This window comes from Sinohyriopsis cumingii, chromosome 12 (assembly GCF_028554795.1).
Source record: "Sinohyriopsis cumingii isolate HCF-2022 chromosome 12, ASM2855479v2, whole genome shotgun sequence".
Classification (NCBI taxonomy): domain Eukaryota; kingdom Metazoa; phylum Mollusca; class Bivalvia; order Unionida; family Unionidae; genus Sinohyriopsis; species Sinohyriopsis cumingii.
The window spans coordinates 30,821,728-30,849,123 of NC_142972.1; the positions used below are offsets into that span (position 1 = coordinate 30,821,728).

General features: G+C 40.2%; 1 protein-coding gene across 1 annotated transcript in view; it reads right to left on the minus strand.

Annotated features, from left to right (window-relative positions):
* Positions 1–930: 930 nt before the first annotated feature.
* LOC149786188 (uncharacterized) overlaps positions 931–27,396 on the minus strand; it is a 31,443-nt gene continuing 4,977 nt past the window's right edge. Inside the window, exons 2-4 of the mRNA XM_089975904.1 lie at positions 8,529–11,209; positions 7,504–7,652; positions 931–2,857 (exon numbers count right to left, since the gene is read on the minus strand). Coding sequence (XP_089832030.1) covers positions 10,571–11,209 — 639 coding nt within the window. The 3' untranslated portion in view covers positions 931–2,857; positions 7,504–7,652; positions 8,529–10,570. The remainder of the gene's footprint in view (positions 2,858–7,503; positions 7,653–8,528; positions 11,210–27,396) is intronic.

Below are 27,396 nucleotides of genomic sequence, written 5' to 3' on the forward strand. Positions count from 1 at the left end.
GTAAGTTCTTTTTAAATTTCATTTTTTATTCTTGGGAATTAAATGACTTGTTGGTTTTCACTCTTTACTGTTATAAAACTTTTGGAATTGGAAAGCTGTTTCTGTTTTGATGATTGCTCTTCATGCATTTTTAACTTTATTTTATCTACCTACTTTTCAAGGTTGCCAAACAAATGGATAATATGGCTTTATTACAATGGTCCCAAGACATGAACCAGTTTTGATTTTTCATGCAAGACTGCTAGCAGCTATGGACAATTTTTTTTGAGTTTTCAGTCCTTTTATTTGAAACATATATGTAAACATTTGCTATTGTATACTTTTGTATGAAATCAAAATTACAGTGCATAATCCTTATCTTCTGATTTCTTTTAATGTATTTTTTTATCCATATATATTCATCACCAAATTTTCTAGGTATGTAGTTTATTAAAAGTAATTTATTTGAAATGTCATAGTAATGTGGAATATTGAAGGAACAATGATCTGAGGAAAATTTGAATCCTGCTACGCTAACTATTAGCCAGTTCTACAATGTAGCTTTCACTTTATGATATAAATCAAGTTGTCTTATCAATATGGGGTCACCATGACAAAAGAGACCGGCTTTAGGTGCTAAAGGTATTGATTGTGGCGTTCTTTCAGAGTATCTTGAGGAGTGTCCTAAATCACATCACCAATACACATGAGTAGATCCTCTCACATGGCCAAGGCATTAATAAATGTCTTCATGAACCTTACCTGGAGAATGAAGAGCTGACAAAGCCTTGGCTTGATGAAGATGATCCCAAGAAGAAAGCAAAGTGCTGAAAACCTTGGCACAGGTGCTCTTGGACCAAAGGTTCCTAAACAGTGGAGTATTACTTAAATTTCAGGTATGCCATTTCAGGATTGCAACAATTGCATGGTATTTAAAAGAAAAATGTGAAGACCACTTTAAATATTTTTATTCTCAACTAAATAATAAATTACTGTATACATTTACCATTTGAAGATCTGAATAAGTTAGAATTCATAAGATGTGTGCACATGATACATGTATAGTGACTCTCCTTCTCAAGCCTTTGGTAATTTCAGGTATAATACATGCACATCAGGTATAAACAATTCCATGACACTCTATCAATAAACACTTTAGTAAAGATTTTATGTATGCAAAAATTACCAACAGTAATGATTATTTAATAATATTAATCTGTTAGCAGATTACAAATAACACATGTTACAAGATACATGTTTTTGATAATTGCAGAAGCACTGCTGAGCTTGAAGTTTTTCATAAGCAGATCATGATGTACAGTGCCAAGAGATTTTCATACATCCCTCCTGTGTACAGGATTAGGAATGAGCTAGCTACTTTGGATCACAATATACATAGTGGCTGAGGTGTAATGAGAAACAAAGAAGGGGAGGTAGTGTAAGTTTGTTTCACTACAGGACATTAGAAATAATTTTATATATTGATTGTGCATTATGATCCCTGCCTGGAGATCAGACGAATGGAGTATTATTCACATGTACAAGTCATGAAAACTTTATATTAGATACAAGTCATTTTGCAACAATCGGCACACATTTATATTTGTGGTAAGGAATCTTAATATTTTCATGCATACAGATCTTGTAATTAGTATTGTTGTCATTCTAGTGAATATTTATTTTTTATTTGAGCAATGCAAGTCTAGTAATTAGATCCAGTGATATGTATATCACTTTCCCAGGGGACTGACACACTTTAGTAAGGATATATGGGGTTTATGGAATGTCCTCAGGATGTTTGGGGTAGATGCTGTCATCATGATGATCACTAGCTAATATCTGTTCATGAAAACATGTTGCTTTCTGAAGGAATGGGCAAAAATGCATGCTGTCGCACATAGTATTTTGTGGATAGAACAAATAAGAATTAAAACAAACCCTCAACAACTCCTTCTTGGGAACTGATCATGAGGCTCTAATATTGGGTAAAAAGTTAATATGGGTTAGCATGGGGATGCTTGTCACACATGTTAAGAAAATAAAATTTTCTTTAAAACAAGCATTGATGTTACAACAAAAAAAGTGGCAGATGGTCCGTCTACCCTTGCAAGGAAAAGAAAACATCCCCACATCATGAAGCTTATAAAGAAAGCCCTCATCTGTCAACTTCAAGGAAAGCAGGGTATGCAGAGGAGAAGAGAACTAAAGGAAGATGATCCCAGGAGAATTTGTAGAAACCTGGCACCTCAAGAACCACCATCAACTCTAGTTTTGGTGTGGTGAAGGAGATCTCTCGATTTTAGTTATGTAAAATATGAAACAGTGTTTGATATATGGAGGTGTCAGCTAAGGCAGGTTACACTTTATATAATATCCTGAAATATCAGTAGTTAAAAATAAAATAATGTATAATATTGCATCTGCAGTTGCTGAAAACTTTTTATATTGATTATTTATGATCGTGCCCACATTGTTTATAGGCAGAAATAGACTGGTGTTAAAAAAAATCTGAAAGCATTATTGTTTGATGCAATCTTATGTGCATTTATAAGAAAACAATGAATAAAATCAATTGTATTCATTTATATACAAACTCATAATTGCAAGAAAGTGTTTAAGTTCATGCAAGCCTAGAGGGGATGAAGCCAGTGTATTGTCCATCGGGATATTTGTCATGTATCTGCCAGAAACAGCAAGAGGGAATTACATGTCTCTGTCCAGACCCCAACCTTCCATGTTGTCGTAGTATGAACTGCCTATAGGTAGCATGACTGTTGGCACTCATCAAGTCAACTTTATCGTTGAGGACAAGAACATTTCGTCTGTACATCCTGGACAAGGCATATACATCCTCATCAAGGATTAGATCTTGAAAAATCTGAAAAATTATTCCAATTGTAATATGCTATTTCTAAAATGTAAAAACATATATTTTAAGAAATAATAGGAGCATGCGCTTATTCAAACATTATTCATCTTCGATCAGCAAATTGCACTGTGAAATACACGTGGATCAAAACTGCACATGGTTTTTATTTTGACATGAACACTGAGAGTTCCATCGCAACTAGAACTGATAGTTTATGTTAAGATAGACAGCTCAAAGTTTTTGGGGAGCATTTCTAGAAGTCAGAGGCTCCTACATTGGGATCAAATAGGAATGGCTGATTGCAGCTTAGATTTGTTTAGTATAGTGAGGTACCCACATTGAAATCAGGTAATGAAAAGAATCTACTCAATGAGTATCAGTTGTAAATTAAAACAAAGTCCTTATCATTTGCATAAGTATGCATGTCTGTTTTTGGACGGCTTACAATTTTAAAATTCTTTCACAGTGGTTGCAAAGAAATAACATTTACAACAATCATGTATGTACATCAATTATCAATCTTTGAGAGTCCACCTTGGAAATGGAATTCATTGTTAATGTTGTATTGTAAGAGTAACTATCAAAGTTTTAATTGTTTGTAAATTGATGTAGTATTTTGATTTTATTGGTACAAAGTGCAAGTTGTACATTCATAGGCATGTGCTACACATATCCTGTATACAGAAAGAGGTTTTCTGTAATGTAGCCAACATACATGTCAAGTTATTCATACCTTTTGTGATATACATTTTGTACATAAAAATTTTAAGCTTTGGCAATAACACGCTTAAGGAATATATAAAAGTTATTGAAAGAATTAAAGAAATTTCACAATTGCCATTGAATTGAGTAAATTTGTTATACAGAAATCATTTGCAGTAATCACCAGTTCAAAGGTGGAAACATTGAATGCCAAGCAGACTGGGCAATTAAAATTCTTACCCAAAAATGTTAGATCAGATATGAAGAAAAAAAAAAGTTTCTTGCAAGCCTTCATGTCAGTCTTAATTCTGGATAAATAAAACAATTTAGGATTATTAAGTCTTTATGTTTATCATGATAATGCATATATAGTATTTTCTTAACATATTTTGGGGCTTTAGAAATACACATTAAGGCATGCATCATATTTAAAACAGAAGAATAAAAGTGTAGCATTTATTTCACAAGACTTAAATGGCTATATGAATTCTGTACATGTCTAATTTTATTAAAAAAACTGCAATCTAGTCAGGTCTAATTGCTGAACTCCAAAGTAAGATTGCATAGACTTTTTGTTCCCATTTTGTATTTTTAAAAAATAAAACTAATAAATGTATTACTTAAGTTGGTTTATTAATTAAATTGAAAAAAGAGCAAGTTGACCTTAATAGTATTGAATGTTTGTATGCCACTAGCGTAGATCACTAATACCTATATATGAAATGATTTTAGCTAATCTACCTTTAGGCCCTCATAGAAATGAATTTATCTATTTTAAGTGTATCTCTGAAGCCGCTGTATATATTGGTTTGGAAGAAGAAAATAGAGTTGGCATTTCCAAAGTCAACTGGAATACTATTCCAGAGCAAAGTTCCAGAGTACTGGAAACATTTTTTGAATAATTCCTTATTTGGTTTGGGAATTTTATACTGTTTGGTAGACATGGATCACAGTTGTGGAGTATTACCAGGTAGCCTATACTTGAATAGTGATTGTAAATATTCAGGAGCACTATTATTGGATATCATGTACATTACTTTGGCTTTTCTCAACCGGATTCAGTCTTTAATAGGTAATAATTTTAACTTACCAGCTAAAAGTTTCCTTGCTTACTTTCTGGATTGATATAGCCTGAATGCACTTGTTTCAAGATGTGCCAGCTTTGCTATGATTTTATCATTTGAATTACTATACAGTGTTACAGTAGTTTAAATAGGGTTGTATGTAACTGTTATAAAATAGTTTTCTGTACCTTATCCTACTGAAAAGCCATAAACTTGAACTAACTTTTTTACTGACAAGATCAGTCCATGATAGGTTATTATCTACCAAAATACCAAGTAGTCTATCATGACAAACCATTTGCAAATTTGTATCCTTCCATGTCAGACATAGCTCATCACTACCAAGATTTGTTCTTTTTTGCCATGTTGAGATAAGTAATATTTTAGTTCTTCCAGTATTTACCACTATGGCATTGCATGTGCACCAGTTGTCCAGTTTGTTTAGGGCATCCTGTAAATAAATTTATAGTTTGTGCTTGTGTTTTGGATGTCTGACAATGTTGTGTCATCTGCATAGAGATCTGTAGATGAAATTGAGTCCCTTAGTAAAAAGTGGTAGGCCATTAATAAATAGTATCAATAGTAATGGACCTAAAATTGAACCTTGTGGTACTCCATATCAAATTGTTCCAGGTTCCGACAGAACATTATTTATATAAACATGTTGTGTTCTCTCACTTAACTTTGAAGTAAACCATCTAATTGTGCTTTCATCACATTGGTTGATTTTCAGTTTCTTAAAAGAATTTCATGTACACCAACCCATAAACTTTCCTGAAATCTACAAATAGAGATCCTATTATTCAACTTTGATCAAGTGGTTGAAGCCACTTATCAGTTAGAGAGATCAAGTCAGTCTCACATGAATGTTTCTGTCTAAAGCCTGATTGAATAGGATGTAACAGCAACTGTTTCGTTAAATATGACATGAACGAGTCATGGACATATTTTTCAATCAGTTTTGACAAGTTTTGGTTGTACTGAAATTGGCTGGTAGTTATCAGCATATTCTTAGAACCAGATTTGTGCATAGGCATTACTTTTGCAGTTTTCCATATTTTGGGGACAGATGAGGTTGCAATATTTAAATTGATTATAAATATTATGTTATGCTATCTGAAATAGCTGGGGCAGAAGTTTTAATGAGTGGTGGACCAATCTGATCAAGTCCTGTAGCTTTCTTGATATCAAGTTTACTGAGACATTTTTTAGCAGTTTTTTTATACCTGTGGGATAGAGAAACAACCCACCTTAGGCATTTTTCAGTTCATTATAGTTGTTTTCTATCACTGGTTCTTTTAACTTAGTGGTAATGTTAGTGAAAAAAAATCACTCAAAATATTTGCAATGTCAGTGTCATCAATGACTTTTGTGTCATTTACCAGAAGTGAGTGAATTTTATTTGTCTGATCTTTGTGTGTTACCCCAATGAGTTCACTGAAGACTTTCCAAATGGAGTTTGTGTTGCTCTTTGTGTTTTCAAGCATTGATTGATAATAAGGTTTTTTTTTTCAGCTTTTTCAATCATACTTATTATGTTATTTCCCCATACTTGATATTGTGCATGGTTTCCCATAGCCTTCAATTGGTCTCGTGTCTTCATAGTATCTAGAATTTCAGTAGTAAATCAGTTAGGTTGGATTTCATACTTTACTCAGTGTACATTTAGTGGTGCATGCTAGACTACATTCATAAATCAGTCCACACTTTTAGAGTTTCACATATGTCATCAAAATTTTGGATAATATTCAATGGAACTTTATATAGGTCATCTTGAAATTGTTATTTACTTCAATTTTCAAAAGATCTGTAAGTGATAGTTTTGTGTGTATTGTTCCTATTTATGTTGCATTTAACCTTTCTTGTCAAAAAAGTAGGATAGTGGTCACTAAGACCAACATTTGGTACATTAACATAAGCCACATTGTTTGGTAGGTTGGTATAAATGTGATCAATAAGAGTGCTTGATATTTCTGTTACACTTGTGGGCTCATTTACCAGCTGGACTAGGCCTAATGATTCAATAAATTCCATCCAGTTACTCCTTATTTGAGTATTGAGTAGGTCTTTATTTACACTGCTGAGTATATATGTTTCTTTCTCCTGTGCATGAACATGTTCTATTTGTTTCAGAGAGTTATCATTCCAAATTGCTTTGGAGGAAGGTGACCTATAAATGAAACCAACTAGGAATGATTCTGCATTATTTTGAGAAATTTCCACCCAAATACTCTCAATTTCATGTGACCCCAAGTCAGGTCGCCTTTCTGCATTTACATCTTGTAATGTATACAAGACTCCCCCCCCCCGCTGTCTCTCTGTCCCTGCATAATGGTTCATTGTAGCCTTGAGAGTGAAATAGATTATCATTGTGGCTAGCATTTAATTTGGTTTCAGTGAGTCCTAAAACATGCATACTATTTTCCTTGGAAGACAACATTAACTTAATCTGTTCTATTTTTTCCACTGTACCTTGTACATTTAAGTGACCCATGTTAAAACCTTTTGTATTTAGTTTCATATCAATTATATGTATTTCATCATGCAATGGGATACTCTATGAGATTGTTTCCATAATACTTTTACCATTTTGATATTATATAAGGTGGCCATATAAATGAGGTGGCCTCTGTATTTTCTATGGCATCTGTGCATAGTCTTCCTTTATCAAATCATATTGGGGTGGGGTGTTGAGTAGCAACAAAAAGTAAAGCAGTTTAAACATACATTGTTTGGTAAAATAACTAATCCTTTAATACAAGAATGCGTTTTCTAAGTTGTGCAAAACACTACTGACATAGATATTAGAGTCTTTGCCAACTTACTTAGTACCAAACATTTTTCAGTATCTATCAATACTTGTTTTGCAAGATATAAATAAACAATTACCCTCATTCTTGTCTGCCTTGTCTGAACTATGTGTAGAGCTTGGTCAGCTCAGTTTTTAGGCTGCACAGCATGTCTTTCTCCTCTCCCCCATCTGGTTTTTCAACTTCTTGTTCCATGCCTCATCCTCCCTCTTCCTCTTAAAGGTCGCTCTAGAATTGAGCTTGAAAGTGAGCTGATTTAAGTCTATCTAATGAATTTTAATATGTAAATGTATTTCATAATTTTACAACTAATATATTCATGATTACTTATTAAACTTATAGGAATATAGTGCTAACTTTGGATCAGAAATTAATACATGAGAGGTTGTGATTTGATAGAATTTTTTTGGGGCTGGATCAGGTCAAGTGTTGGGTAGGGTGGGGGGATCCAAAATTTAAAAAGGGCCCCTACTTTCCTCGAATGGGCACCAAAGCAAAGTCTATGTGTCTATTTACTCAGTGTGCACAATACAGAATAAACATGTCCAAGAATAAAGCTGTGGTCAAACTTCAGCTGACAAGTGACTGTACGTTTGTGTGTGTACTTTTTTATGATCTGGCCCCGAGTTTTGAACCTAGATTCCATATTCTAGTCGCAGATTTTTAAAAAAAAAAAAAAAATTAAAACCTTGTGTATGTAAAGTATTAACTTGGAGAAATTCTTTTCCGCTTTGTTTGAAACGTCAGAAAGATGGGTATTAGGGGTCCACTGGTGACAATCTGGTTAGAATTTATAAATTGATTAATGAAATTACTCAATTTTGAGCATTTTTAAATATCCCTGATGCTTTTCATTTATAAAATTGAGTGGTGGGGATGGAAGGGAGTACAAATTCTACTGGGCAAAAAACAGAGTGAGTTACCTGTGGGTTTTTGCAATACTGTACAGAGCACGTCGATTTAAATTATTCTCGTACCACAAAAACTTTGAAATATAACTATAAAAGTAGTTCTACATACATTTCATTGTTTCCTCTCAAAATTAAAATTAGAAAGGAAAAGGATAAGAAGAAAAGAACGAGATCAGAAGAAGATCGTACTCACCGTTGTTGACATTTTGTGCGGTCTCGTAGCGTGGTTGTGTTTTACGTCATCATCTTTAGTGTTTACAATGTGGCCTATAATTATGCAAATTTCGATCACCGGAATTATGTGGTGTTATTCATTCGGGATCTGCCGATCACTGCCGAGCGGGATTTCAACATGGAGACGGTAGATTCGTTACTCTACGTACGAAGATTTCAGAGAGCTCGTATTTCATAACGAGAACCCCTACGTACTTGATATTACCCCAGAAATGCCTTTTAAATAGTATTTAATCAGTTGATATACATAAATGTCCCAACATTTTTGCAAGAAAATTCACCGTCAGCTGCACTATTGTGCCTTTAAAATCTTGTAATCTATATTTAGGAGGGAGATGGGCCTCCAATTTTTTAGGTTTTCCCTATCCCCTTTCCCTTTGTATATAATTGTTATTAACCCTTCTCTCATTGTTTCCGTCCTCATGTCATTTTTTAAAAGATTGTTATTATATAAATTTCCCAGAATCGGCGCTAACTCACTTTGGAATTTTTTTTTTTTATAGAATTCCGTCGTGAGTCCATCTCTCCCTGGGGATTTCCCTTTCGCTAGCTGACTGATTGTAATTTTTATTTCATTTTCTGATATGAAATCATCACATATGTCACTATGTTCTGATGATATCTTGTCACTAATAATATCTTTTAGATATTCATCTATAGTTAGTTGATCAATGTTTTGTAAAGTATACGAGTTGGTATAAAAATCCTTAATTTTCCCTAGTATTTCGTTTTTCCCTGTTATTTCCCTCCCATTTTCATTTATTTTCTCTAGTTGCTCCCCCCCCCTCCTTAATTCCTCTCTTTTATATAGTCCATTTGCTTTTTTGTATATGGTGTTGTATCTTCCCGCTCTTAATTCAAACCCTCTATTTTCCTCATCAGTGATTTTTTTCAGTTCGTTTTGTAATTGCTTTATCTTTCCCTCTGGTAATTTCCCTTTTAGAAAAATTTTAATTTCTTGTTTTTCCATTTCTTGTAATTTTTTCCTTTTTATAGAATGATATACTGCTAACCTTTTAATTTTATTTTTTAAAATATCCCAATCCGTAATTATATCTCTGTTACCAATTTTTTTTTAAAGTTTTCGAATTCATTTTGTATTTCTTCTTTAAAATCATCTACTTCTAAAACTTTGTTGTTTAATTTCCATACTCCCTTTCCCCATTTCGTTTTACTTAGTTTTTTAAAATCAAGACTTATTAATTTATGATCAGAAATTTTAAAATCATGTATTTTTACATTTTTATATAGCTTATCCTGAAAACATGTTACATAGAACTTGTCTAATCTACTAGCTTTCTCATTTTCATATTCATATGTGTATTCGGTCCTAAGTAAGTTTGTTTCTCTGTATATATCATTTAATTTATGTTTCTGTATAAGTTCTTCCATTATACGTTTTGCAGTTAAATCATTTGTTGTTAAGCCTCCAATTCTGTCAATATCGTCCTCCACCCAGTTAAAATCACCCCCTATAATACATGGTTCCATTGTGTGATCATTTAAGTATTTGTGTACATTTTGAATAAATTCATGCTTTTTATATCTAGTTGCTGAAAAATAGACGTTAATAATATGAACTGTTTCCAGCTTTATGTGAATCATCCTACCCTTGAAATTTTCATCTTTATCCACCCTTTCCCAATTTAAACCCCTCCTATTTTTAATTATAGTTGCTACACTCCCTCTCATGTCATCACTTCTACAATTATTAGTAATCACTATTGCATCTAACTCTTCTTCTAATTTTGTCTTAAATTCATTTAAAAAATTGTTGTGTGTTTCCTGAACCAATATTACATCATATTCATTTAAATCTATTAATTTGTTTATTTTTACCTTAGCAGGCCATTTGTATTTATTGATGCTAGTCGGAAGTTTTTTCCCTCCATTTCTGTTTCCCTCAGGTGGCTGCTTTGTTCTTTTTCTTTATTTAAAATTGATACCAAGCGTTTGTAGTAATATTATTATAAATTTATGTTTGTTTAAATGTGAGATATATTAATTTAAAATTTGAGTGTCTGGGGGCACAGGGGCCCCATCGGTCACCTCTTTGGTGTTTGATCCACCTTCTCTCTCAGGTTTTGTTAGTTCAATGTTATAGCCCATATTTGTCAATTCCATGTCTGTCCCATTGCTTACATCCATTTCATTATCCGTATCGTTTTCTATTTCTCTTTCTAGGTGTTCTCCACTTGCTTTCTCTATGGTTTCTTCTCTTTCTTCCTCGCTGTCTGATTTGTCTGTGATGTCTGAGTTATGGTTTCCCTTCCTTAAAATGTTCTTTTTGTTCCCCACTGCTACTTGTATTTCATCTGTCGGCGTGGTGTCACTTACGGGTGATGTCGACGCTGATAGTGATTTCCCGTGTTTTCTTTTTCTTAGCGGTGCTATAGGGGTTGATGTCAATGGTTTCAATCCAACTAGATCGTCCAGGGCCGTCTCTACTTGTATTTCTTCTTCTATGCTACTTTCCTCTTCTGCTAGTATTTGGAATCTGTTTCTCAAGTTGATCCCCGTTTGTGTATCACTTTTTGTTTTCTTGATAGGGGTAAGGTAGTTCTCCCACTTTTCCTTTTCTTGCGAGTTAGTGATTTCATCTACATCTTCTCTCCGATAAGGTATTCGTGTTCTACGTATCTATCCTCTATTCGCTCCCTTTGGGGTTGTTGTTTTCTTCGTTCTGTTATTGATTCGTCTTGTATGTTTCCTTCCTGGGCCCTTATTTCAGACAGGACAGTAGTGAAGGGGGGTAGTTTACGGACAATGGGAATTAGCATTAAAAACACCCTTGGGTCAGATTACGGACAATGGAAATTTAACATGGCGAAAAATCGTGGGTCAGATTACGGACAAGGGGAATTAACATGGCAAAAAATCGTGGGTCACTTTACGGACAAGGGAAATTTAACATGGCGATAAATCGTGGGTCACTCTACGGACAAGGGGAATTTAACATGGGATTTTTTTTCTTTAAATTTTAAAAAAATTTTTTTTAAAAAAGGGGTAGGCAATTCAAAGACTATCTCTTTTCGAGAAATATGGCTGGCCCTGAAAAGGGCCTTTGGGTTTTATGTTAATGTATTCATTAACATAAATGGCACCGCATTGGTCTTCTTCTTGTCCTTAGGCTGCGTCTTACTGTTGGTCCGTACATCAGCACTCTTTTCAGGCATCCTTGTCTTTCGACATAGATCCTACGTATCCACAGGCTTGTGTTTGTCCTGTGGACAACGGTCCACTTCGATCGGACATACATGAGCAAGTCTGTCCGAAACATCATGGAAGACACAAGGGTGGATGACTCAACTGTAGTCCACATCTTGAAGCGATGACAACAGGTGAATCAATGCACTGAACGGCGCTTATTTATAGGCGGAGGAAGGATTGAAACGGATTGAGTTCATTTACCAATCCGAACACGCGTTACAGAATTCAGTCAGCTCGCATCCAATCCGAAGAGAGCAGTCTGTGACGTCACGTAGTCAATATAGATTCGCTAGCGCTTGTGTGCAGTCAATCTATGCGACAGTGATTCAGCATGACGGAAACTCAGAAAACGATCCAGTGGGGTGCACCAGCAGGGGAGACCGCCCAAGGGAACCCGGACTTACTTTCAGAAGAGGTGAATTGGGATTTTGTGGATTTTCTCTCCTCGCAAGAATTTGTTCCGGAACCTTCGTTACCTTCTTCATTACCGCAAGTGGAGAATTTTAGACAGAGACAGAAAGAAGAATTGGAGAAATTTATACAACGACAAAAGGAAGCGGAACAGAATTTTCTCCTACAGCAACAGCAACAAGAAGAAGAGGTAAGAAAAAAACAACAGCAACAACAGCAAGAAGAAGTAGCAGCAAAGAAACAAGAGGGTGAAAATCAAACGGTCACGATACTGTTAGACATTTTAGCGGAGTTAAGAAGTCTGAAACAAATGTATCAGACTTCTTTATCACGACCGAAGAGAATACGACCTTCCCGAGCCAAACATGTCAACCCTGTGACTAAGCCTACCGTACCACCCTTAGTGATTTCAACCCAATCATCATCAACATTACGCAGTCCAGAAGTAGGCCTTGGCCGTGGCAAAGGCTTAAGGCAGTTAAAATTGATTGCTTAAACTCACCCCTACACCATGAAGAAAAAAGGCCCTTTTCAGGGCCACCCACATTTCTCGAAAAGAAATACAATTTCAATTTGCCAATAACTCAAAAAAAAAAAACTCACCCATGTTACCCTTTTAATACGTGTCTGTGTATGAGTGCGTGAGTGTAGCTTCTTATTTTAAAATCACAACTCAAAGACACTTACCTTATATCATTCATTTATTCTTTTCTCCATTTTTTACAATCCAATTCACAATTTATAACACAACACTTTAATGAAAAGTTCATTAATTTCTTCTTTTCTCCTTGTTTAGTCTCTCTGTTTTTTGAATTTCTTCACCTTCACACTCTTTTCCTCTTCTTCCTCCTCGCTTTCTTCCCTTCTTTTTTTCTCCTGTTTCTTTTTCTTCACCTGTCTTCTTTCTTCCTCAGAAGAATCCCTCTCTTCCTCAGAAGAATTCCTCTCTTCCTTTGAAGAATCCCTCTCTTCTTCTGAAGAATTCCTCTTTTCTTCTGACTCCTCTTGTTTCTTTTTTGGGCAATCTGGAGACCAATGTCCTTTTTCTTGACAATGATAACAGGTATCTTGACTTTTGTCTCTTCTAACCCCTTTTTTTCTTTTTTTTTGACGGTCTGGACACTCTGAAGACCAATGCCCTTTCTTCTGACAGATATAGCAAGTATCTTGACTTTTATCTCTAAAGGAAGGAGAGTAGTCCGTAGGCTGGTCTGAAGAGAATTTTCTAATGACCCCTCGCAAAGCTCTGACGAAACGTTCCATCTGGTCAGTCTCTTCCATCGTTGTGCGCGGCTCGAGAGTGAAATGAATAGTGAAAGGACAAGACACACACCCTTTTATATACGCTGGTCTGCTATGACTATAAAGTAGTTTATGGTGTTTGAACTTGAGTCATTTGACTTTTTGCTTTCAAGATGAAACGATCCCATTCATTCGAGAAGAAAGAAGAAAGTAAGAGGCAGAAACGTGATCTATCGCCTCGTACCAGGGCTGAGATCTTGGCACAAATTCATGCCAGTGATTTTGAAGAGGACATGAGTGAACCAGAATTTGAAACCTCTAAACCAAGTTCACCACCCTTAGTCAACCCTGAAAAGTACTATTCCATTCGAGAGACGGAAAAGCGCTCCTCTAGAAAATTTAGAACCACGGCTTACAAATACACGGTGAAGTTTAAAGATTTCAAGGCTGAAGTACCGTTAGAGAAAGCAGAAGTGTTCATCACCGAGGTGTGGGATTCTTTGCTCACCTCACTCAAGCGACAATGTCAACCCAAAGAAGACGATCGCTTGAGACTTTCCATACAACACGACGGTTTGAAATCCCCTGTTTGGATCGAGTTTAGCACCCCTGCAGAATTGACTGCTTCCAAAGTCATGGACAAGATTCAACACGTACAACAATCTAATGATCAGTTTGACATCACCGATGGTAAAGCCACACTGGACATGACCCACGTCTCTCCTCCTCAAGGGACAGGACACAAAAAGATGTTATTGGTGGACGACCTTCGCAACACCAAAAAGAGTCTCGTCCGAATTGACAACCCTCATGACCAGATGTGCTTAGCCCGTGCCATCGTGGTGGGACGAACCTATGCCAACAAGAACGACACGGTAGAATGGAAAAGAACCTGGGACACTATTCAACGTTCCGACCGAGCCAAACAACGAAATGAAGCAGAACTCCTGTTACAACAAGCCGGACTGTCCAAAGACACACCCTGTGGCATTCCTGAGATGCAAAAATTGCAAGATGTCCTAGCTCCACGATACACCTTGAAAGTGCACCCTCAAGAAGTGCGCGGACCTCTATTGTTTCGAGGGCAAGACTTTAAGGATGGAAAATACATTCATGTCTATTATCACGATGACCATTTCGATACGATTACCACTATCACTGGATTCCTGGGATACAGTTATTACTGTGAGAAATGTGACCATGGTTATAACAATCGAGAGCAACACAAGCATTGCGGATCGAAATGCACAGGATGTTTGGCCTCTTCACCCTGTCTGAGCGAAGAACCAGTGCCTTGTTCAACTTGTCTGCGCACGTTTGTCAGCCCTACCTGTTACCAACAACATTTGAAGACGCAAGGTTCACAGAAGAAATGCGCTTGTCAACTGCTGAGATTGTGCTCTACGTGTGAACAAGTCATACGTACCAATAATACCAAGGCACACGTATGTTCAGGAAAGAAAAAATGTCACATTTGTCACCACATCGTGGACTTGGAACACCAATGTTACGTGCAAAAATACCAACCCCCACCAGAGAAAGAGGACGGTCACAAGAAGAAAGGCAATTTCATCTTTTTCGATTTCGAATGCATGCAAGAGACCGGCATTCACATTCCTAATTTCTGCGTGGCTCATCGAGCGTGCGAGAAGTGCATTCAAGAACCTATCTTCAGTCATTGCCCTCACTGCAGCAAGATACCCGGAGGGCGTGAAAAAATCTTTCGGGGACCAAACACGTTAGCCGATTTTGCCCAATGGGTCTTAGACCCCGTCGACAAGACGTGGAGCCAAGAGGACATCGAACGTTACGGAGATTGTCATCGTCATGCCACGGTGATGGCTCACAATTTCTCCGGATACGATGGACAGTTTCTTTTGAGGTACTATACGGAACAAGGCACCGAGCGTCCTAAAGTGACTTTGAACGGAGCCAAAATCATTTTCATGCAAGTGGGACAAGTACAGTTTAAAGATTCGATGAGCTATTTGGCCATGCCTTTGAGTCGAATGCCTAAAACGTTTGGAATGACAGAAATGGCTAAAGGGTACTTTCCACACTTTTTCAATACGGAAGCCAATCAGCACGCCGTTCTACCCCATTTACCTGAGGCTCACTATTACGACCCCGACAACATGCGTACCGAACAACGAGAAGCTTTCTACGCTTGGTACCAGGCTCACGCCTCGGACCCTTTCGACTTTCAGGAAGAAATGCTAAAGTATTGTCGTTCCGACGTGGACATTTTACGGCGTTGCTGTGGAAAATTTCGAGAACTGTTCATGGAACACGGAGGGGTCGATCCTTTGAAAGAAGCTTGCACCATTGCCAAAGCGTGTTCCTTAGTGTACCGCCAACGATTCATGCCTGAAAACACCGTGGCTGTCATCAGTCCCCAATCGACCCACTATGTCAAGCGTCAATACTCGGTCAAAGCCCTACGTTGGTTACATTACTTGTGCGACAAGGAAGACAAATGGATTCAGCATGCCCGCAACGGAGGAGGCGAAAAGACCATCGGAACGTATTCGGTCGATGGCTGGGACTTAGAAAACCCCAAGATCGTGTACGAGTTTAACGGTTGCTTATTTCACGGATGTCCCGTCTGTTACCCTGACCGTGGCACTAAAAATCAGTTTTTGCAACGAACCATGGAAGACTTGTACCAGGACACTTGTCAGCGACGCCTAAAGTTAGAACAGCAAGGATACCAAGTGGTGGAAATGTGGGAACACGAGTACGATCACCGTATGAAAACCGATCCCGAGTTTAAACGCCTCGTGGAAAGTTACCAGTTCATGGACCCGCTGAACCCGAGGGATAGTTTGTACGGAGGAAGGACCAATGCCACCTGTTTGCTGTACCAAGCCGACGAAAAGAAAGGAGAAGAAATCAAATACTTGGACGTGTGTTCGTTGTATCCCTACGTGTGCAAATATTGTCGCTTTCCCGTAGGGCACCCGCAATTGTTGACGGAACACATCGACCTGAAAAACATTCGACAATACGAAGGCTTGATCAAGTGTAAAGTTTTGCCTCCCACGAACCTATACCATCCCGTCTTACCTCACCATTGTCAAGGCAAACTGATGTTTCCCTTGTGCCGTACTTGTGCCGAAACGTGCAACCAAGACCAGCCTTGTCATCACAGCCAGGAAGAACGGGCCTTGACGGGAACCTGGGTCAGCGTAGAATTGTTCAAAGCTCTGGACATGGGATACGAACTGTTAGAAGTGTACGAGATTTGCCACTTTCCCAAGACACAACAATACCACAAGGGTGACCCTACTCAGAAAGGCATTTTCGCCGACTACGTGGATGCCTTTTTAAAACTGAAACAAGAAGCCAGCGGCTATCCTTCCTGGTGTCACACTCCCGAAGACCAAATAAAATTCAAAGAGAAATATTACGAACAAGAAGGCATCACTTTAGACCACATCGAGAAAAACGAAGGCAGGCGATCGTTTGCCAAAGTGATGTTAAATTGCTTGTGGGGTAAAATGGCACAACGACCGTGTTTACCCAAGACGGAATATTTGACAGAACCTTCCCGCTACTTCCAGATGATTCACGACAAAACCAAATACATGAAACACGTGGACGTCGTTCGAGAGAATTTGATCTTGGTCAATTACGAAGAAGATCTGGACTTTGTACAAGACGACCCTTTTGGAAATGTCATCATTGCGGCTTACGTGACAGCCCATGCTCGCTTAAAATTGTACGAAGCTTTAGAACTGTTAGAAGAACGCGTCCTGTACTTTGACACGGACAGTTGCATTTACGTCCATCACCCGATTCAACATCACCCTAACATCGAAGGAGACCGTTTAGGAGCCTGGACAGACGAGCATCCCGACGACAAGATTCTAAGTTTTGTCAGTGGCGGTCCCAAAAATTACGGCTACGAATACCGGGACAAACAAGGAGAAGTGCACACGACGTGCAAAGTGAAAGGACTGACTCTGAATTATCGTACCAGTCGTGTGGTCAACTTTGGGGTATTGAAAGAAGCCTTGCAATCGGGAGAGGATGGAAACTTTCAAGTGACCACCTATCAACCGAACAAGATTGTACGTTTACCCACTCACCACATCGTCAGTCGACCTTTGGAAAAAGTTTATCAAATCGTGTACCAGAAGCGAGTTCGACTTCCCAATCATTTCACCTTACCGTATGGACACGTTGGTATTAAACATTGGTTGTAAGAGGATAGTTACCCCACCAGAAAGATGACTTCGCCACAGCAAGAATCGAGTGAGAAACCCGATAAGAACTCCAAGTTCAAACCCTACCATTTTCCAGTCTTTTTACCTGACTATTGTGATTGTGCCCGTCGATTGGACACGTTTCAGAAATGGCCTACGGATAGGGAAGGATTACCTTCTTCGCATGTTTTAGCTAGAACAGGATTTGTCTACTTGGGACCTGAGTCAGGATTGGGATACGAGGTACAGTGTTTTGCTTGCGGACTGAAGTTACGAATGGATCTATGTATCTATAAAGATTCAGCTATTCTGGAACATACTCGATGGTCTCCGCACTGCCCTTACCTTTCTATGGCCTTTCCACCCATCACACTACGGTACAATGTTGACGGTACCTTAGAGACGGTACCTTCCGAAACAAGACATAAAAAACGTAAAAAAGGAAAGATGTACAAGCTGGAGACTGCATTGAGACTAGTATAAAAAGGGGGCTATGGTCAAGATCGATAGTTCATTGTGACTACCAAGACCGAGCAAACAAGATGAATACTTTGAAAGAGACATCGTTCCAGTTTGGGGATTGTAAAAAAGTTGTATCTTCCTCTAGTGTGACTAATACTGGATGGATAAGACCCAGGCATTGCGACGGAAAATGTCCGGAAGGAGACTGCGATTGTCCATGTGGTTACCATTGTAATTGCGTAACGGAGTTTGCAGACGAGTGCGATTGTGAGCCTTGCGATGGATACGATGCTGTACGTTGTGACCTGAGCGATGCCGTAAAGCATCATGGGAACTTTAGTACCCCTACCCCTGTCATGGAAAGTGATGCTGTGCGTGTCAAACCTGTCGGATGCGAAAGTGATGCCGCTCGTCCTCTTGGACATTTTACTGGGTTTCGTTTTAAAGGGGAATGTTCACCTTCACGTCTACCCCCCTACGGATGTCATCCAGCCTTGAGCAAACTCCTACCCATGTCACTCAACCCTCATCGAAACGAACCTGTGAAAAACGAATATTCGTTTCCTGTGCGTTTGTCGGAATACTGCGACTTTGAAAATCGTCTTCAATCGTTCAAAGGAAAATGGCCAAAGTATCTGGGAGGACCGACCCCCGAAGAATTAGCCAGAGCCGGATTTTTCTACTTGGGCGAAGGAGATAAAGTCAGGTGCTTCAGTTGCGATGTGACACTTCACCACTGGGAACCGCAAGATTCGGCCTACGTTGAACATGCTCGATGGTCACCGAATTGTCATTACTTACCCTTAGTGGGACCGAGACATTGAAGTAACTTCTTACCATAATCATCTGTTCATGGATACTTTACAAGAGAACATTCGTGCTTTGCCTGTGGAGTTGAGAGAACGCATTTACCGAGAGCTGGTCAAAATACAAGTGAAACGTAAAGAACAATTGCATCCGTTACGTCACCGGTGTTTGAACCACTGGTACCTGAAGGCTATACAAGGATTGATTCAATTGAAAGTGTTCCATCGGACAGACATTGATCAACGACCTTCTGGTTATAAAAAGGATTGGTTTGGTATGGACGATTGTAGTTACTACATTGTAAACGTACTGCATCGAATTCCAGAGGAAGAGTTAACGAATTACAAACTTTTTGAACACAATGTCAACTTGGTGAAAGAGGAAACTTCTGAACGAATTGTCATGTGTAGATTAGTGACTCAACGATTTAAATTTGACACTGAAGTGAAACCATGTTTGTGCAAAGAGTACATTTCTTGTGTCAGACCAAAGAGGATTTAGTATGACCTATTCATGGATACTTTACAAGAGAACATTCGTGCTTTGCCTGTGGAGTTGAGAGAACGCATTTACCGAGAGCTGGTGAAAATACAAGTCAAACGTAAAGAACAATTGCATCCGTTACGTCACCAGATCTTTAACCACTGGTACCTGAATGGTATAAGAGAACTGATTCGTCAGAAACTGTTTCAGTGGTCAGACCTTGTTCAACACTTTGAGTTAGTGAATGATCGAAATGTTCATGATTTTGGTTACTTCGAGATTCACCTACAGCAATACATTGAGGAAGACAAGTTAAAGGATTATCAACATATTTTACGTGGAATCCACTTAGAGGAAGAGGAAACTTCTAAACGAACTCTGAAGTTTCGGTTACAGTATGCAAGATTTAGATTCCCTACTGGAGAACGAAGATCTCTGGCTAGAAAGTACGTGTATTGTTTCCGAAACAAAGAGACTATAAAAACAGGTTGCCATGCCACGACTTATGTCACATGTCATCCAACAGATTCCGTGGAAGGAACTCAATGACCATATTCAAACCGTGGATCATTACCATCGATTATTACAAGAACTGTATCCATTCAATTTGGGACGACAAGTGGTGTGTGTCTTAGTGACTTGTTTTTTGGGATTTCGTTTACCAGCCGATTCTTTGTGGACTCTTTACGATCAGTACTTACCACCTCCATGGCCTTAAATGGTCACGAAAAACTCCTTTTGCTCAAAGCCTTGCGTTTTCATCTGGATACTTCTCGACCTCTACGGGAAAAAAAGATTCGTCAACTTTTAGCTACCCAAGACGTGTATGACGATGTGTGTGTAGCTTGTGACTTACATCCCCATTGGACAGATGTCCGTGCCTGGAAAGAATGGGATTTTGAGGCTTGGACCCAAGAAGTGGCCCAGTATGCACGAGAGTTGTTCAAGGAAAAAAGTTACTTTTCAACCCGTGTTAGTGACGGTGCCAGAAGAACCCGTCACCCAGGACAGGACTGCTGTCGTGGACAGACCTGAAAGACCCTTTCGGGAGGACACTTGTGTGACCTTACCCCCTGTTGAACTGGTTAGAACATTACCCAAAAGATGTGATTGTTGTACAGACACTTGTGTTTATTCCACGTTCATCGTTATCATGTGCCTTTTATCCTTGTACTTAAGCCTTTGGCTTTTATGTATTTTTGTCTTTCGTATTCATGTTTGAAAAAAAACATTCAATAAACGTGTTCTGAAAAAGTATATAAACTCTTGTCTTGTTTGTTTTCGTGTCACAAGTGACATTTCTCACACCATGGCTTCGTCAAACGTTTGATCGAACATAAACATCATTTGATCGATCGGCCCCCTCAACGGATCGTGTGGTGTTACAAAGAGTGGCAATCGGCGTACAGCCTCTTGCGAGAAAGTCAAGGCGATTCCATCGTGTTTGTGGAAGGCATTCCTAAAGAAGACGACGGCATCGTCTCTGACTCCCGTCAAACCCATTTGGTCATTTTCGACGACATGTTAGGAGAAGACGAAGAAGAAATTAAATTGTGGTTCACGCGCAAAGGGCATCACCGTAATGCCAGTGTCATTTACATCACCCAAAATTTGTTTCAACAAAGTAAAGCCCATCGCACCATCAGTCTCAATGCGCATTACGTGGTCTTGTTTAAAAGCCCTCGAGATAAATCGCAAGTACAAGTCTTAGCCAAACAGTTAGGAACGCCTTGGCTGACTCAGGCGTACGACGATGCCACTCAAACGCCACACGCCTATTTACTCGTCGATTTGAAACCTACGACTCCCGAGGATTTGCGATTTCGTACCCACTTGTTTCACCACTGGTGCCAAGACGGAGGGCCTGTCCTGTACACGTCTCCGTCCTCGACTTCATTTCACTCCCCATGAAAAAAATCTATAAAAACCTCAGACCCTTTTTCGTCTGTCTCACACAGTGTGAACATGACGTCCCTTCAGTCACATCTTCCCGTCAAATTGATTCGTGCCTTGTATGGCATCAGTCGAGAAAAAGATCCACAAACACGAGCTCGTGTCTTAGAAGCTAGTCTCAAAGAAGTCTTACGATGGTTCACGGTGACGGCACGTCAATTACTCCAAGGAATCATTCAGATTCCTCATCAAACCCAACGCTTTTTCGATCGAAACAAAGTCGCTTTGGTCCAACTGGCCGATCCCCGCATCGACACTCAAACCAAAAAACAAATCATTTTGAAACCTGGAGGGAGCGGTACTCTAGGAGGGGTCATCATTCGCTCACTCTTAAGATGGGATCCTAATGCCCCCAAAGTTATCCCCAAGACAAAAGTTCAACGAAGCCCCAAGAAGAAAAAGAAAAAGACCAAGTCCCCAAGAAGAATAACTTCTCCAGTGGCAGGACCCTCCTCTTACCAGACACCACCACCATCACCCCGGAAAAAGAAAAGAAGCCCCCAGAAAAAGAAACAGAGAAAAAGTCCACAGAAAAAGAAAAGTCCACAGAAAAAGAAAAGTCCACAGAAGAAGAAAACTAGTCGCAAGAGAGGCACTTCGGCCAGGACGCAACCTTACACTCGCAAACCACGACCTGCCACGGCGGTGACTGCGTCTCCGGCATCCTCACGTTCATCCACTTCTCCGTTGATGTCACCAGGAACTGAAGAGTACTTGGAGACGTTGATCACACCAAGAACTTCTCCGTTGATGACCCCCAAAAGAACTTCCCCAGTGGCAGGACCTTCCAATTTAGCGGCAGTGGCTGCTGCTCACAAAGTACCTTCTCCCAAAATCAAAGTCCATGAAAGATCGGGCATGTTACAAAGTTTACTGGATTTGTCCAAGCAAGAACTGGCTCGATTTAGTCCGTTACGTACCCCTGCACGACGTGTCATGCCTGTCCTCAAACTGATAAAACGTAAAGACAATCAGTGGCGACGAGTTCCAGTATAAAAAGACCTGTGACCAAGTCGGGGGTATCAGTGAACTTGTAAAAGATGTCACCTCCAAGAAGCCACAAAAGAAAGAGACAAAGGCAGACGCGTCATCCGACAAAGCGCTTAGCCAAGCATCGACGTTACCCTAAAAAAAGACACAGTCGTTCCAAGAAAAAGAGGCGTCAACAAAGGGGAGGATTCCTTGGCGATTTTCGGAAAAACATTGTCACCTTTATGACAAAGCGATAGTCCCAGAAAAAAAGATAAAAGGGTGTGCGTTAAGTCATCGACGTTAGTGTCTGTTCGGTGAATGTCCCGGAACCCACAAGCAAAAATGTCACCCTCCAGAAAACCCCAAGGAAAAAAAGGAAAGGACTGCCACCACGTTTAGCCAAACATGGGGACCTGTTATCTGTCCTGTCCAAAGCTTCTCCACCCCTACGAAAAAAACTCATTCAAACGGCCTCCAAAGAGGTCATCGATACCGTGTGCGAATGTTGTTTGAACGTTTTGAAAGGCACGATCCCTTTGTCCAAACACCAGAAACAATGCTTAGGCAAACATCGTCACGTTCTTCGGAAAATGGTTCAAAAGAAAATTCCCATTCGTCAAAAAAAGAAGATGTTGGTCCAACGTGGAGGCATTTTACCTCTCTTGTTAGGCCCCATACTAAAAGGAGTCTTGGGAACCATGTTGGGAGGACTGATGGGAGCAAGATAAAAAGGCCTTCGGAAGTCCCAAGATCTCAGAATTCATCCCTGACAACCCCATGGAAGGACGAAAACTAGCTTTAGTGCCTTACAAACGATGGATGGAATACCATCGGTGGCAAGAACAACGCACCCCGCATTTACCTCCCAATCCCAATTTGAGCGAGATGTCCCAGTTACAACACGAATTGCAATCCTTGATGGATCGCCAAGATTTGTCCGAAACAGAAAAATCGCAAAAGTATGGTCAACTCTTGCAACGACTGCAACTCTTTCACCAGAAAGCTTTAGACGAAACAGCTTTACCCACTCTAAAAGATTTTAAGACCTTGATGAAAAGTCCAGCACCATCATTACCACCACCACCACCACCACTACCATCCCCAAGGGTTACCAGAGATGCTACCCCACAAAGACCTGAGGAAGAAGAGATGCGCGAAGTGTTTCAAACACCGTCAGCAGCTCCCATTTCGAGTAAGATTGCAGGATCCTTGTTGACCCCGTCCCCCACACCCCAACGAGAAGAAATGAAAGCTTGGGTTAAAAAGATGATGTCCACGCCTTCTTCGACAGAAGTGAAAAAGAAAGAAGGGAAACCAGAAGTGAAAAAAGAAAAGAAAACCAAAGTCATTCCATTGCCACCTCCACCTCCACCACCACTACCTTCGACTTCTACTCCCGTAGCCCATCGGACACGTAAATCCGTTTCCAAACCACCCTTTCGTCCCACCCAAAGTAGCATCACCGAAGAGTGGGTGACTTATTAACACACAAAATAAAAAATGGAAAAAGTCTTAGCCAGCATTTACTACGATCCCTCGCATCCTGCAGGTTACGCAGGAGTTCAAAAATTGTATCGTGCTGCCAAAACGCGGCTGAAAAGTCTCCGTTTACCTCAAGTGCAACGATGGTTACAAGAACAAGCTACCTACACTTTACACAAACCCATTCGACGCAAGTTTGCCAGAAGTCGCACCCGAGTGGAAGGCATCGATCATCAATGGCAAGCCGATTTAGCCGATGTCTCTCACTTGGCCAGCTACAATCGTGGTTACAAATATTTGTTTTGTGTCATCGACGTCTTTTCCAAATTTGCCTGGGTCGTACCCTTGACTTCCAAATCCAGCAGTGAGTTAGTGCGAGCCCTGCAACGAGTGCTGAAACAAAGCGGTCGTCACCCTCTTCGATGGCAAACGGACAAAGGCACCGAATTTCTGAACCAAGCTTTCCAAAAAGAATTAAAGAAACGTGACATTCATTTTTTTACCACCGAGAATCCCGAAACCAAAGCCAGCATCGTGGAACGTTTTCAACGCACTTTGAAAGAACGCATGTGGAAATATTTTACGCATCACCACACTCTGAAGTACATCGACATCTTACCGCACCTGGTGCAAGCGTACAACCAATCTTACCATCGAAGCATCGGACGTGCCCCGCAAGACGTGACTCCCGACAACGAAGTGCTGGTGTTCGAGCGCCTGTTCGGTACGTCCCCGACGAGGGCTGTCCCCAAGAAAAGTGGAGAGTTGACCGTAGGAGATTGGGTGCGCATTGGCAAAACCAAACGCACTTTCGACAAAGGTTACTTACCTAACTGGACGACCGAACTGTTTCGCGTCACTGGACGAGTACATGGCCGTCATCCTGCCGTCTATAAATTGGAAGACATGAACGGAGAAGTACTCAAAGGAACGTTTTATTTGCCCGAGTTACAACGTGTCACCAAAAAAGAAGACGACGTGTACGACATCGAAAGCATTCTCGAACGCAGAACCCGTAAAGTGGGCAAACGACGTGTCAAAGAAGTCAAAGTACGTTGGAAAGGATATCCACCCAGTTTCGATTCTTGGATCGACGCTTCGCAAGTCATCGACTATAAAAAGAAGAAGTGACCATCATGCCCTTTCACACAGCAGCAGACGCAGCTACGTCGACCAGTCCTTCTTCCCCTAGTTCTTCTGTGCAAGATTTACAAAAACAACCCTTGTGGGTGTGGTGTGGAGAACGTGTGCCTAAAACGCAAATCGTCTTTTTCTGCCAAATCTTCGTGGTGTATTGTGTCATCGGGGCAGCCATCGCCAATTTGAGTTTGCAACAAGGAGACAAACAATTGTGGACCATTTTATTGAGCAGCTGCATCGGTTACCTGCTTCCCAATCCCTCCCTGAAATTCTCCTCGAACGGGAACGTTGTGTCCAGTGCCAGTGCCAGTCACCACTCCAACAACCACAACCAGAACCCCATTTTGGGCGGAGACACGCCTCTGACATCCACTAATATTCCCTCGGACAGCCACAGAACTCTGGAATTATGAGTCACCAAAACCAATTTTACTTAACCTTACCCAGTGACAGTTCCATGGAGGTGTTTCCCCACAACACGTTGTGCTGTTACACGGCCAAATTACCTCAGGCCATCCCCTTAGATCACGAAGCCCATTGGGAAGTGGCTTTAGTGGAAATCATTCACCCGACCCAAGTCCTCAATGTCCTTCCCAATCAAAATTTTTTTCATGTGGAAGTTCATGACGAGTCATTGCAACAGGAGTTGAATAAGAAAGTCATATATGACAATAAAACCTATAATGAGAAAACTCAAAAGTGGACCTACCACTTTTTCATTTCCCCAGGTTATTATTTCAGTGGTCAACATTTGGTCAACATGATAGCTGCCAAGTTTAATGGCGTGTTTGGGAAAGCTTTGGAGCATGCCAAAATAAGTGTCACCATGGAGTACCACAAAGTAGCTCGTCGCTTCTTGATGAAATTTGAGCGGAGTAAAATCATGTCCATTTTATTTTGTCCTGAATTGTTTGACATGTTGGGCGGAGACATGAACCTGAGAATGAGCATACTCAAGAACAACGAATTACCCATCGTTTACGACAACGAGTCTTTTAGCAAGTTATTTCGTACCCCAGTAGAACTGAACCAAGGACTGAATTTGATGTTCGTGTACTCCGATGTGGTGGAGTATAACGTGGTGGGACACACCTCCGTACCGTTACTGCGTGTCATTCCTTTCAAAGTGGATTCTGCCGCAAACGCTGACGAGGAAGGTGGAAACACTTACCACGTCCACCGCGAATTTGTCCATCCTCACTATTTGCCTGTCAGCAAGTCGTATTTGGACACGGTCAACATTACTATAAAAGGAGATTTGGGACAAAATATTCCATTCACCAAAGGAAAAGTCACGGTGAAACTCCATTTTCGAAAACGGTTCTCTCACGACTCGTAAGTAAGTAAGTCATGTATCCAGTGTACCAAGGGGTTGCACGACAGCGAGGACACGGTTTAGGAGATATGTTAAAATCGGCCTTTCGTTCGGTGGCCCCGGTGTTGAAACCGATGGTGACACGCGGATTGCACGCCTTGAAAGATGCGGCACTGACGCAAGGCAAAGAATTTCTCCAAAATGTCATCATCGACAAACAAAACCCTAAAGAAGCCTTCATGAGGGCAGGCAAAAATGTCCTGCTGCAAACGGGTAAAGACATTTTAGGCCGACGAGACACACCTATAAATGCCCTGCACGCTACCGAGTCAGGCATTCAGCAAGGACAAGGCAGAAAGAGACGACGAAGAAAACACCCTTTCACCAGACTTCAAGCTAGAAAAGCCAAGAAAAGAAGAACCGTTCGAGACTTAGACGTTTTCGATTATTGAGACACAGAAAAAATGATGCACCGAGAGTCATGTGCTTGTTCCAAGACGGAACTGGATATGTTTGCCATGCCCCCCACCATGATGACGATGCAAGAATCCCAGTGGGTGGAATTTCATCCCGTCTCCTCTTTGACGGATTCCGCTCCCATCGAGTTCGAAATCAAAGGACAACCCGAAGATTACATCGATCTGAATAGCAGTTACCTGTATTTGAAAGTCAAAGTGATCAAAACTGACAACACCAATCCTGGAGCCAATGATAGGGTAGCGCCCGTCAACAATTTCATGCATTCCTTGTTCAGCGAAGTGGACTTGTACTTGAATAACAAACTGGTCAGCAGCAGCATGGATACTTACCCATATCGTGCCTACTTGGAAAATCTCTTGACGTACGGAAAAGAAGCCAAGAATACTCATCTGGATGCTTGCGTGGTATGGAAACCTGACACGGCAGGTGCAGGCACGTTTAGCGACACAGCCCTGACAGAAGATGACAATCCTCACAATGTGGGGTTTAACACACGTAGAACTAAAATTTTGCAAGGACGTAGTTTAGAACTGATGGATCGTTTGCATTTGGACATGTGGTTACAAGAAAAGTATTTACTGAACGGAGTTGATATTCGCCTGAGACTGAATCGTAGCACTGCCGCTTTCCATTTGATGGCCCATGCCAACGAATACAAAACT